The 14,448-nt window shown below is 33.6% G+C and overlaps 1 protein-coding gene across 30 annotated transcripts in view; it reads left to right on the plus strand.

Annotated features, from left to right (window-relative positions):
- SCAF8 (SR-related CTD associated factor 8) overlaps window positions 1–14,448 on the plus strand; it is a 221,466-nt gene that overhangs the window by 75,904 nt on the left and 131,114 nt on the right. For 22 of the 30 annotated variants that reach the window (XR_007412756.1, XR_007412760.1, XR_007412763.1 and 19 more), the window contains exons 20-21: window positions 2,313–2,531; window positions 3,256–4,726. Coding sequence is in view for 7 of the 30 variants with exons in the window: in XM_025422600.3 (XP_025278385.1) it covers window positions 2,313–2,531; window positions 3,256–4,712 (1,676 nt within the window). In the remaining 23 variants the exon portion in view is untranslated. Of the gene's footprint in view, window positions 1–2,312; window positions 2,532–3,255; window positions 5,383–8,919; window positions 12,801–13,815; window positions 13,911–14,448 lie in introns of those variants that run through there. The other 8 variants (XM_049113832.1, XM_049113858.1, XM_035710647.2 and 5 more) reach the window with 2 other exon arrangements.

Consider the following 14,448-nt stretch of genomic DNA (forward strand, 5'->3'; position numbering starts at 1 on the left):
TTAAATGTCTTAATAAAGAGCAGGCCTGCTCAGACCGCCCTTTATTTCTTAATCCTTTATGTCGAAGAAACCGTTCCTTTCTGTATGCAAGATTCCAAACAATGGATTTGGCTTTTGCTTCTTTGTGGTATCAAATTTGTTCCTCTGTCTTCTGATTTTTCTGTATGTAGGAAGTTTTTTAGCATCAAAGGTTTGGTTAGAATGTGCTTCAGCATTTTTAGTAACAGTATTTAACTGGTTGGGTGCTACAGACTTGATACATCACATCAGGACCATGGAATTTCTTCTTCTCTTACTTTCAGTGGTGTTAAGATGGATCAGACATTCAGGTAATGGAACCTGGCCATTAAAAAAGTTTCCCTTCAAATTTTCATCTGATGATTTCATCCATTGATCATTATTGCTTTAAAATACTTTCTACCTTTGAATTTTATAATTTTTCCACATTTCTTACTTAGAATTTTTCTATTAATAAAACCTTCCTCTTACCAGCTAGTAGTAGTTAGTTGAGGTTCATTTTTATAGGAGAACCATGGTAGATGCTTAATTCTTGTCTCTTAAGTGCCGTTTTTCAGCATAATGAGTTTAGTTCTATGGGTATTTCCAGTGATATCTGGTGACTGAGTGAGAAGAAGCTTTTTCTTATTTCTCCTTCTTTCTTTCCCTTTCCTCTTCATCTCTGTCTCCATTTTTAGTGTTTATGGAATAATAGAGTTTTACTTTAGAGGAGTTGCATTCATTTTTCTTTTTGAAGTTTAGTTTGTTTTATCTTTAGACAGTAAGACCTTTCATAGTTGCTTCTCTGTCCTTTTGAGATGACTACATCAATTCTTGGAGAACTTCGTAGGTTTCTGTCCCAATACTGGTTCAATGGACTTTATCATAAAGACATTATATGTGACAGAATTTACCTACTGATAGTCCATTTTCCTTTTATTTATGAACTCTTCTCTATTTTAGTGTTTAGACAGGATTAGGATTCATCTTTGTTGTTGATTAGGAAGAATTATTTATTCTTCCTAAAAATTAGAAAATTAGAAGCCATTTTTGAATTCAGCATTCAGAGAGATTCATCCTAGAGCTTACCTCCTAATTATTTCTTTATAGTTTATTCATTTTAGAAAATTTGGGATCATTTGAATGGAGAACGAGAAATAACAGCCATGTGTCAGTACTCTGCCAGTTGCTTACACTATCTTGTTTAATTCTCATAATTCCCATGCGTGATTGCAGGTCGTTTTTTTTCCTATTCTATAGCTCCGTTGTATGCTAACTGTATGTCCAGGTAAGCTGCAGTTAAATGGGAGGATAAAACAGTTCTTAAAATTCCCAAGTAAATGATGTAACTGTATTGTGACATAAATTGGACTAAAAATTCTGATGGTTGAATTGTGATTTTATATTCCTCTCGTTCTTTTTTTTTTAACATATAAATGACATATACACTTAGGATGCTTTAAAATGGAATGTTTATTCTTTCTTTAAAATTCTTCAAAATGGGAGTGTTTATACTTTTTATTTGCAGTCCACTTTACCTCTTCTTATATAATCGGTTTCTAACCTCATTTGACAAGAAGTAGTGAAAGGACTAGTACATTATAATTTCAAGGTGATTGAACCGATTTGTATCATTGTATGTATTTGTCAGTCTACGTGAATCATTTCTATATATTTACAAATTCATGACATTCTTGGAAATTAGGATTTTTTTGTGTATTATTGGAATTTTCATCTTCAGTACTGGTCATTATTTTATTAAACATTTTCTATGAAAACATTTCCAAAAATTATTGTGTCCCTGAATAAAAAAAAAAGCTTTCTTTTTTTTTTTTTTTTTTTTTTTTAATATTTATTTATGATAGTGAGAGAGAGAGAGAGGCAGAGACACAGGCAGAGGGAGAAGCAGGCTCCATGCAGGGAGCCCGACGTGGGATTCGATCCCGGGTCTCCAGGATCGCGCCCTGGGCCAAAGGCAGGCGCCAAACCACTGCGCCACCCAGGGATCCCAAAAAAAAAGCTTTCTAATGTAATTTAGCCTCTTCTTGATGACTTGTCATTTTGAGCATCAGTTATGATAGGTAATAGATGCCAATAAATGAAACAGTCAAACTGTAAGTAGTTAGTTTTCATAATAAATAGAGGAACCAGAAGAGAATCATTTATGTCAGGGTATCTTACCAAACAATTGGAAAAGAGAACAGAAAGCCATTTAAAACTTGAGCAAGGCCAGTGTTGGTCACGGTTAATATTAACTTAGCACATGAATTGCTTGCCTAATTAAATCTGAAATATATTTCTCATTCTTTAAACAGCTTTAGTGCAGCCACCATTATCCATGACTCCAGAAACTGTGAAAGATGTTGGATTTGGTAGTCTTGTTTTACCGGGTGGTTCTGTTGCCAGCAATCTTGCTACTCCCACTCTGCCAGCTGGAAATGTTTTTAATCCTCCAACTAAACAAGCAGAGCCTGAAGAAAAAGTACCTCATCTTATAGAGCACCAGATTTCATCTGGTGAAAACACAAGATCAGGTAAAACAAATTCCCCAGAAATACATAGTTAATTCATAAGCACTACTTAATTCTGAGATGTCATGCATTTGTAACCAGTTCAGAGCACCAATATTAAAATGTTGCAGTATTTAAAAAGAGATCACTGTCTCCTAGAATTTCTCGTAGAAAAAAGTTGGCATTCTGTTCAAGATAGAATAGATTTTGGCACCTTTCTTTTAAGACCTCTCCTACTCCTTTTTTGGCCCATTGGGACTACATAAAGTGTTAATGTCAAAATATAGTTTCATAAAATATGTATACTTACAGAAAGATAAGAATGAGCAAGTATTAGATTTGAATAACTTCTACCCAGTATTCTCCAGCTAGATCTAAAAGATAAATATGATATTTGGAAGTAGCAGGTCCTTTTTTATAGCACCATTGTTAGTATACTAAGACTCATTTGTGCTTTAGAAATATTTTTGTTAAAGGTGGAGGATGACTATAATGCCTGACAGTTTTCTTTAAATGTCCTATGTAAAGATTTTATGTAACATCCCATTTATCTTTTAATATTTAAATTTCACCATGCATGGTATTAATTTTAATTTTTGTTTAGTATCTAGTGTATCTTGATTCTTCTGGGATACACGTAGTAAATTAATACTAGGCCAACTAATTATAGCATTAGTAATTACAAATAGTTTACTTTTATAGAAGAGTGATTTTTTTGTCTGTGTTATTTTTCTTCTTTCTGTTTTAGTGATTCCAAATGATATTCCAAGTAGCTCTGCAATTTTAGGAGGACAGCCGCCAAATGTGACAAGCAATTCTGGAATTCTGGGAGTCCAAAGACCAAATGTATCGAGTAATTCTGAAATTATTGGAGTCCGGCCATCTAATGTTTCCAATAGTTCTGGGATTATTGGACCCCAGCCACCAAATATTCTGAATAACTCTGGAATTTTGGGACTACAGCCACCAACTGTGTCAAGTAGTTCTGGACTTTTGGGAGTGCTACCCCCAAATATCCCTAATAATTCCGGACTTATAGGAGTACAGCCACCGAATGTTCCAAATGCTGCTGGACTTTTGGGAACACAACCACCAGCTGGGCCTCAAAACTTACCCCCTTTAAATCTCTCTAGTCAAAGGATGCCCGCAATGCCAATGTTAGACATTCGTCCAGGACTAATACCACAGACACCTGGACCAAGATTCCCTTTAATGCAGCCTGGAATTCCACCCCAACGGGGAATCCCTCCCCCATCAGTACTTGATTCAGCTCTTCATCCACCACCACCTCGTGGTCCTTTTCCTCCAGGAGATATTTTTAGTCAGCCAGAAAGACCTTTTCTAGTCCCTGGAAGACAAAATGTAGACAATGTTCCTAATCCAGAGAAAAGGATACCACTTGGAAATGATAACATTCAACAGGAAGGAGATAGAGATTACCGGTTTCCTCCCATTGAAGCCAGGGAAAGCATTAGTAGACCTCCCCCGGTGGATGTTAGGGATGTGGTTGGACGGCCTATAGATCCAAGAGAAGGTCCTGGAAGGCCTCCATTAGATGGTAGGGATCATTTTGGAAGACCTCCTGTCGATATTAGAGAGAATCTTGTGAGGCCAGGCATAGATCATCTTGGTCGAAGAGACCATTTTGGCTTTAATCCAGAGAAGCCCTGGGGGCATAGAGATTTTGATGAGAGAGAACATCGGGTTCTACCTGTCTATGGTGGTCCAAAAGGCTTACATGAAGAAAGAGGTAGATTTCGATCTGGAAACTATCGATTTGATCCTAGAAGTGGTCCTTGGAACAGAGGATTTGGACAAGAAGTTCACAGAGATTTTGATGACCGCAGAAGACCCTGGGAGAGGCAAAGGGATAGGGATGACAGAGATTTTGATTTCTGCAGAGAAATTAATGGAAACCGTCTTGGACGAGATAGAATTCAAAACACCTGGGTCCCCCCTCCTCATGCTCGGGTTTTTGATTTTTTTGAAGGGGCCACTTCTCAACGAAAAGGTGATAACGTGCCTCAGGTTAATGGTGAAAATACTGAAAGACATGCCCAACCACCACCTTTACCAGTGCAGAATGATCCTGAACTTTATGAAAAACTGACATCTTCAAGTGAAATAAACAAGGAGAAGAGTGACACAGTTGCTGATATAGAAAGTGAACCAGTGGTAGAAAGCACAGAAACTGAGGGGACATAATCATCACTCAGTAGGTAAAAGATACCTTTTGTAAAGTTGTCATCTCTCTGTAATAGATTAATGGCTGACTGGACCATAGTTGTTCACTTTTGTCTGCCAGAATTAAGTTAATCTGATGTTCATGTTCACCTTTCTCTTAAAATAATTGTACAACTGACTTGTATAGACATTGTTCTTAATATGAACATGGTAGGTAAACATTTTTTTATTTTTCTGATAAAATATAAATGTTGCCCCCAGATTCTTTTAACTTCAAGGAAATGAATAACAGCTTGTCAGAGACTTCCTATGGAAGAAAGAATTTTTTAGATACTACCATTAGGTTGGATATGGTAATAGATATATTTCAAAATAGCAAGTGGTGGTATATCTTATCCATATCTTTAGGCTGCTGCAGAATTTTAAGGTAATAGACAAAGCTGTGATATTTTATGCAAAGACTGGCTCTAGATATTTGAGGAGCACAATACAGAGATTTTAAAAAGTGATTTTGTAAAATCTACACTATGGTCTCTGTTTCTCCAAAGTAAGTGTTTGTGATTTGTTCCTCATACTGCAGTGAGTAAAAAAGAAAAAAAAAAAAAAAAGAAAACAACATAAATATTAAAGTACGTTTCAATGTTGGGTGAATTTTGTTTTTAGATGCCAATAAAACTTACTTGTTTGATAACAGTGTTCTAGGAATTGTATTTTTTTAATCTACAAATTCTTAAAACCCTGGATCATTAGCAGCATGTGCTTAGTTGCAGAAGTTTTTTTATTATTCTTAATAACAACAATGAAGAACTGTATGGTAGAAAAACATGTACTTTGATATAAAAATCATGCAGTCTCATTAGTATGTATGTAATATCTGTATATATTTATTGTGTAAATCATATGTAGATTTTTGTTTCTCTGTATGTCTTCATGTACATACAGAGAAAAATAGTAATAGTTTAGAAAATAAAATATTCTTTAAAATCAGAAAGTTAGAGAAATTTGGCTAGTTGATAATGCTCATAGTCAAAACTCTTCTTAGCTTTTACGAAGGTAAAATAAGAAATATTGTAAAGAAATGCATTGGCGGTTTGGCAATTCTATTTTAATGTAGTTAGGCATGAAGCCAGAGTTAGCATGGAGCCAAAATTCATGTGAATGCTTGCATTGTTTTGTTTCACATTATATTTGCTATTCTGCATAGATAATGCTAGTACTAAAGTACTTACTGGTCACTTGCCTGAAGTGAATTTCTTAATTGCACAGAATGTATAGAGATGTTGGTGGATTTAAAAACACTATATATATCAGAAACAAAGCATCCACCATGTGTTTTGTAGGCTGTGGGTAACACTGTTCAGATTAGCCTCCAAGGTAAACTGAGTAGCAGAAAAATTGGGGATTGGTTTTCTATTTATTTATTTATTTTTGCTTTTAATTTTCAGTTATTTGCTGTTTGTTATTCCTTTGGGTTTTACATATATATACATATAAAACCATTGTGTTTTTTTATTCCTAATGAAGGCTTATATTTGCTCCTATGAATAGTCATTTTTGTTCCCTGTGCATTCCCAACTATTCATCATTGCTCTATTTCTCTAAAATTCGTAAGCTACAGTTGTCAAACGTGCCCAAAGTAACAATAGAAACACACCAGCCATTTAAAATTGGATTGTTTTTGCTTACCTCTTGATAAGCTTGTAAGAGCTATTTTACAGTTGGTTCCTGGCCAAAAATCAAGTCATTTCTTTTTATAGGTTCTGAACAGAAACAGTACATTGTTTTGTTATGTGAACAAGTGGGTAAGAGTGGAAATTGGGTGTTTATTTCTATAGTAATTCAGTCCAGTGATTTGAATTGGTTTCAGTCTTTTCCTTCGGATAACAGGAAAAACTGTGACATTGGTACAAAGTATTAATGTTCAGGAATGATTAGCCTTGTCCTTACGGACATTGTATTGACTGGGATTTCAAACTACTTTAGTTGCATTTACCATTATTAAAATTAAGTGACATTCACTTGAATTGAGTAGCAATAAAAATGTAAGACTCTTCAGTGACCTTTGATCCCAAGTTTTTTTATCACTTTTGGGCCTTCATGTGCAAACTTGAAAACAAAATACTTTCAGGTATTGCACTGGTTTGAAGATTTTGTGGTGAAAGTCAATCTAATCAGTTGTCAGTACTGTATCTAGAAACCCATTTTGGGAGTGTGTGACACTCTTAAAATAGTTGAATTATGTGTACTTGTTCTCACTTTGTTCTTACTTTGTAGTATAGTATTTAAGTGAAAGGGTGTTATTATTCATCCTTATAATGATTTTCCAAACTTGATATTTACATACACCATTTTCTTAAATAATGGAGAGAAACTTTGACACAGGACCCATCACATTTTTGTGCTTTTGATCCCAGTATTGTCACTAGAATGCTAGCCATTAGAAATACGCAAGGAATGACCCTAACCACTTTAATAAAATTGTTCAAAGTGCTGCAGGCAGTATCTACATTAGCCACCAAATCGATAGTGTTTTGATTTGTGACATGTTAGAGAATGATAAGACTTTCTGAGGTGTATTCATAGACTGCAGTTTGAGTAGATACTATTTTTTAAATTTTTGTGTTTTTTTGGTCTTTAAACATTTCATTAAACATTGGCTTCTGTTCATAGCGTAAATACATAAAATGCACTTTAATTTACATTGAAATTAGAAATTTATTTTACAGCAAAGCAGTCTTTATCTGCAGCATCTTGTAGGTGAAATGCTAAATTTATTGCAGTGTGTAGGGTGTACAAATGCTTAGCATTGGGAGATGGAATAGTATAAAATTATATGCTTAGAACTCTGAAAATGACTTTAGTATTTAATTGACAAAATTATTCATTATTTAAGCTCTTATATTCTTACTAGAATTTCTTTTGCCCTCATAATTTAGTTGCTTCATTAAGTTTATTGGCCATTTCACTTATAAAAGATTATAGTTTATGGAGCTATACATTTAAGGTTGTTTTGGGTAGATCAGTTTTGTAACATTTAAAAAGAAAAAGTTACCTCTTTTAATTTGAAGAAGTTTTTTTTTTGTTTTTTTTTTGTTTTTTTTTTTTGTTTTTTTTTAATAAACACTGTAGTTCATTAGACCTAAGGTGCTGTTGATTGTCAGAAGCACCATACAGGAATAAAAAATGTTTCCAAGATGACATGCCAGTAATAATAAGACCCATCCTAATTCAGAAATGTCAAAATGTAAAGTGTTTTAGAATCAAAGAAATGTGGTATTCATTATGAATTTTATATATCTATATAATCCCTTATTCATTAAGTGATTTAAAGAACATTTTGATGTTTTTTGTCATTGTATATATTTTAGATGGGCACAACTTTAAAGAAAAATTTTAATATTCAATTAAAAATAATTTTGTTATACCTTATGTGCCTTTATTATCATTACTTTATTGGGTGCTATATTAAAAAATGTCTTAAGGGCTTTTAACTGTTTCAGAGAAAGAAAACATTAACATTTTTCTCTTTAAATATTTTACATAATGTAGAAGAGAAGCAAATATCTTTATATTCGTTTTTAAGATAGGCAACATTAAAAACTAAATATTTGTAAATAGTCATAAATACTACAGTGTGGCAGAGAATTATAAATGTTTCCTTAATTGAGGATGCTGTGGTTTTATATAAAACATCTTTTAAACTGTAACTTAAAAAAAAATAAACTATAGCTTAAGTTTTAGGCACTAAAAGTTTTCTTTTCCACTTCTGAAGAGAAAAAGATGACTGCTTTTTAATGGGAGATTTAAAAACAAGATACCTTGGTTTAACAAAACTGTCTGAAACTAGAATTCAAAATTAATGGCCCAGATTGATGGTATACTTTAGAGGCATCCATATTGAAAGCAATTTGAAATATACTGTCTCTGTGGTTCTCTCCCAAGAAATGTGTAACAGAATCACCTGTTGGAGCTATTTGAAAATACCAGGAGGTTTTGGGGGAGGTCACCATAGGCTTACTAATATAGAATCCCCTGTGGAGGTAAATACTTTATATACACCTGTACACACACACCCCTCCGTGGGTGTATGTATACTTTTTAGCCCCCCACATACCACAACTTCAGATATATTAAAACATGTATATACCTAATATACCATGTACTTCAGATTCTTTAAAAAATTTTTTTAAATACTTTGGTGATCTAAAAATTATTTTTAATATTTCAGTAAAGTGGGATCCCTGGGTGGCGCAGCGGTTTAGCGCCTGCCTTTGGCCCGGGGCGCAATCCTGGAGACCCGGGATCGAATCCCACGTCGGGCTTCCGGTGCATGGAGCCTGCTTCTCCCTCTGCCTGTGTCTCTGCCCCTCTCTCTCTCTCTGTGTGACTATCATAAATAAATAAAAATTAAAAAAAAAAAAGTTAAATATTTCAGTAAAGTATATACTTAATTTGTGGCAGTTGGTTTTGGAATATGAATAGAAAATAGGGAAGTCATTATCACAGATGTTTTAAACTCATTAAAGCGCATTAAGCATTAATCTAAAAATGAATTCAAGAAAAGGATGGAAAGAGGCATATGAGATGGTTTTAGGAAGTATTTTTGACTCAAGTGAAACTTTGTTATAGGATACTTCAAAGAAAAATTTACTCGATAGCATGGAATTAAATGATTTGATTGATTATAGGCCCCTTTGGGATAAAATTGCAAACATTAAATTTATTAAGGACTAGTAATGTTACTAGTAGGACTACTTACATGTGGGTTGCACATTAAAAACTAATGCAAATCAGAGGTTTATTTTGCATGAGGTTTGCTCATACATTTTTCTTGCCCTCTACTTAATTCTCCCCTTTCTCCCTTATTTCGGGGTGGTCTTTTCATTCTTTATGTACACTTAGAATTACTTGGCCTTGTTCTGGTCATGATGCAAAATGAATATTCCAAGTAATTTGTAAACTGTACATAGTAGATCAAGGGGTAGAATTGTGCTAACTTTATATTGTGGAGGTGTTAGGTGGTTGGGATAGTAGGACGATGTATAGTGATGGAAGCGGAGGGAGCACTTAATGCACAGTGCTCACTAGATGGTAGACCGTAAACTTGGAATTTGTGACTTTGAGCCCAAAGTCACAATGAGAAATAGATGAGTTTAATGAGCCCATTCCACTTGTATGTTAGTGGCAGATACGTAGCACTTGGTTGACTTGTGTTGTTTGTCCCTTTCCAACCTCCATGGGCAGCTATTAGATTTTGTCTTATTTTTCTGCCTTTCTCAGAATTCTCAAATTCTTCTCATCATTAGCATTCCAGCCTCCTTTTGGACCCTTTCAGACAAGGACTGTCAATTGAATGGAACTGTGTTGAAAGCAGGTTGCTGCCCTTAGGCTTAGTGATTTCTAAGGTCATTTCTAGAATTTAAACACCTTGAGTCTATGAAATAAATTTTCTCTTCTGTAAAAGTTGAGGAAGCAGGAGGAACAGAGGGAGTCACTAAAACAACATTGGAACTTTAAAAAGACCACAGATTTCATTGCCATTAGGTTTTCAACACTATCTTTAACGTTTGCTAGATACATGTCTTAAGACAAGTTACTGTATTTCCAAGCACTATTTCTTAATAACTGATCTGCAGGGTTATACTTTTTTAAATTATTATTGATCATAATATTAGCTAATACTTAATGACATGTACTATGTGACAAGAACTAGAATAATTTTATTACCTGTATAAGTCTCATGACAGTCTTTTAGTATTATTATTTTAATATTTATTTTACTAACGTGAAACCTGTCACAGATTTAAACTATTTCCCAAGGTTATACAACTTGTAAATATTTGAGCAAAGATTGAAGCCCAGGTCTATCACTTTCAAAAATTAGTGTGTACCATCTACTGTAGTGCCAGACATACTTGGCAGAGGCTCACCAACTATTAATTCCTCTTCTATTTAAAAGGCAAATAAATTTGTGCAGAAAAACAAACTTGAACAATCAGTCGGTCTAAGCACCAAACTGAATTTGTGTTTTCATTGTTACAAGTATGTGTGGGGCTATCTTCTTTTCCTATAGCCAAACAATCACTTCAGCTTCATTTTTCTTAGATTCTATTTTCAGGATTTACGTTTTTCTTAAGGTTAAACCATGATATAATATTGTTAAGTCTCTTAACAATTTTAAATTTTGGAGGCAAGTTTATGTTGCATTGATACTGAATAAGATTTCTTTTTGATTACAACTTTCCCACAAATAAAATATCAAAACTTATTTTTAAAAATGTTTTAAAACATGTAAAGCAGAGCCAGTGATTGCTTGCAAATTTATATTTTAGATTGTGGCTTTGGCAGCTCCTATCTAAAATTCAGCATTTATACACTGTATGTATAGCCCAAACTTAGTACTCCGTGTTCTTGTGTGTAAAACTCCTATATTAGGAATATTCCATGCTTTGAATGAAGTAAAATATGTAAAATTGTCTTTACACATAGTAAGCATTCAGTGTTAGTCTTTATTCACCACTTAAATTCAAGTAGTTTTAGAGTCTAGCTCTGTTGTCTTTGGTGGCAGTGGATAAATTGCAGTGATTTTACTTTACTCAGATATACAATCTGATTCTAGATTTTTCTCTTCAAGTCTTCTGTTCATATCACTAAACTTAGATTCCACAGCATGTCATGGTGCTGGCCTCTGATCACCTTTTCCAGAGTCTTTGGAAAGATGACTCCTAAACATTGTGGCCATATTACTGGCTAATTCACATGTCAGGGGAATATGCTTATTAATATTTGTGAGTTATACTTCTATTTCTACTAATCTTGTCAAAGGTAATTATTATTTTGCTTATGTTATGATTATTACATGAAATAAAAAGTTCCTGCATTTGAACAATGACTTTTCAATAACAAGACTCTTGTGTTTATTACTGAACTCGGGTCAGTTTGCATATTAATAAGAATATTAGTAAAACAGAAGACTTGTGTTGAATAAAATTAACTTTTGAAAGTTTTGAAAGTAGAAAGGATAAACTATTTAAGAATTGATCTTTCTGTGGTAATTGAAATTACTTTGAACCTTTTAAATAGGAGAGGGTAGCATTTACCTAATATATCAGGAACTTCTGAAAAGTATCACATCTTAGATATGGTGCTCATACCCAGGATAAGGATTTAAGTAGTTAAACCATCAGGACTTAATTTAAGATGGTATTTTTTTTTAAATGTACTTAATGATATTTTAATTCTAGCCCTCTTTTTATCATATTATTTTCTGAATTGTTAGCCAAATGACCACAGGTTAAAATGCATTCTCATTACAGGGAAAGAAGGGAGTTGGGGTAGAGAGACTTAACTTTGTTGTCTTTGTTGTCGATATTGGACATAATGTATATTCAGAAATACACTGGTAGGATCTGTTATCTCTCTTTACAAATGAAGCAAATTCAAGGCCGTGGTTACATTTTATTTGCACAGGTGTCTGACCTCCAGTTTTGCTGACTCTGAAGTATGCTTTACTTTAAAAGATGCTGTTTTGGAAAGGTAGATTTAATTTATGATCTGTGCAGTTAGTTTCCTGCTGTAACAACATTACCAAAAATTGGGCGGTTTAGAACAGCAGAAACTCACTCTCTCACAGTTCCAGAGGCTAGAAGCCTGCATCAAGGTGTTGGCCGGGCCACGCTGTTTCTCTGAAGGCTCTAGAGGAGAATCCTCCATTCCTCTTCCAAATTTCTGGCAGTTCTCCGTAATCCTTCCTGTTCTTGACTTGTAGATGCATCACTTCAATCTCAGCCTCTATTGTCAAATGGGTGGTTTTCCATCACGTGTTTTCATATCATCTGCCTGTGTATGTCTGTTTTCAATTTTCCTCTTATAAGGACATCAGTTATACTGGATTAAGAATCCCCACTCTATTGTAGTGTGATGTCATCTTAACTATTACATCTGCAGTGACCGTGTTTCCAGATAAGGTCACATTCTGAGTTGCTGGGAGATAGCACTTCAATATATATTTTTGGAGGACACGATTCATAACAACCTCTTACTGAATTCTATAACTATTTAAGATAAGTAAACAGACCTTGAAAATTTTAGAATACAGTGGGAAGAAAGGTACATTTCAGAATGATAAGACATATCTTTATAGAATTCTATTTTTAAATTACTTTGGTTGTTAATAACAATCCTATTCAAATCTATAATACAAGTATTGCAAGCCATCAAACACAGTAGCACTGCCTAGCTTTTTAGATGAATTTGTAATGCCTATAATATAATATAATGCCTGTAATTTCTTTAGTAATAATTGAACTAAAAGAATTTGCAAATAAAATCCAATACTATTAGTATGATATAGCAAAGAATCTATTTACTGCAAATTCTTGCATTAAAGAAGTAGACTTTTAACAGTGGAGGGTTTTTTTTTTTTTTTTAACTTTAAAATTTAGGTACTCTGAAAATTGCCGTGTCTTTCCATTTCATTTGGACTACTTATATTTTTTAAACAGTATAGCATTTTCTGTTTTGTCAACTCATTAAAATTTTCCCTTAAGTGATATGACTATCACTTTGCCATTTCAGTGAGTTTGTAGAATTAGTTTTTTATTTGCCAAAGTAAAGACTAATTTGTTCACTGTTTTAACTTAGTGTTACAACCTTAATACATTTCTCTTATTTTTTCATAGGATTAGCCAGTACAATTTGTATTCGATCAAGTAAAAAAACACAACTTTGTATGACTAAAATCCAAGTTATATGAATATAGGTCTTTACTAAATAGGTATCTTAATAAAGGCTCCTTGTAAATGTAGAGAAATTTGGACATTTCTTTTTGTTTTATATGAAAAACACCAAAGCACTTAAAGCACTGCCTGGCATGTCCTACAACATAGGTGCTCACTATTGTAATTGTCAATAATGACCAATAGAGACTTTGGGACATGCAAATCAGTTTTGTGTTAGTTGCAAATAATTAAGAGTCTATTAGTACAGATTTGAATATTCAGAATGGGAGAGGATAGGACAGAGAATGGAGATTTGTGTGGTTCTTGGAGCTTTATAGGTCTTGCAAGACTTTTTTTACACCCAAAGCTTCAACTTTTCGACCTATATTTATCTGATGCATTAGGCTAGTGTCAAGCATCCTGCTGGCCCAAGTGGCTTACCTTTCATGGAGAGCTGTCTGTGATCGAATTTCAGGAAGAACAATTAGAAAGCTTCCAGGTTAGTAATAATTCAGTGGTTATTTTTTTTTTCAATAAAGTGGGAATTCAAGTTTTAAAAGTAGATATTTTTTTTCATGGGACTTGAGAAAGGCTGACTCATTTGAAATAAAAAAGATCTATACTTTTCCCATGAATATATTCAAGCTAAAAGATGTTGTTAATCACCAAAAATAAACTAAATACTTACTTAAATTGTGTCTGACTCAATCCATTGTATGGGAAACTACATTTAGGAAAATGATTTTCAGATTTGTTATTAGATTTCCCTATATGACACTGAGAATTTGAAAAACACTTTATCTAAAATAAGTCTGTCAAATAAAATTTGAGATCCAGGAGATTTATCTATTTCAGGAGATTTATCTATTTCAGAGAGAGTAAGTAAACTTACTTCATTGTTGCCAATTCTGGAATGTCTAGTCACCTATTGTAGCCAGTTTAAGAAGATAAGAGTAAGGATCTTGGTTCCATTGGGAACCACAAAATGTCACAGTAACTGTAGTTATCTGTACTTCCAAATGTGAAGCAGTAATTTT

The sequence above is a fragment of the Canis lupus genome, chromosome 1 (genome assembly GCF_003254725.2).
Source record: "Canis lupus dingo isolate Sandy chromosome 1, ASM325472v2, whole genome shotgun sequence".
Lineage (NCBI taxonomy): Eukaryota > Metazoa > Chordata > Mammalia > Carnivora > Canidae > Canis > Canis lupus.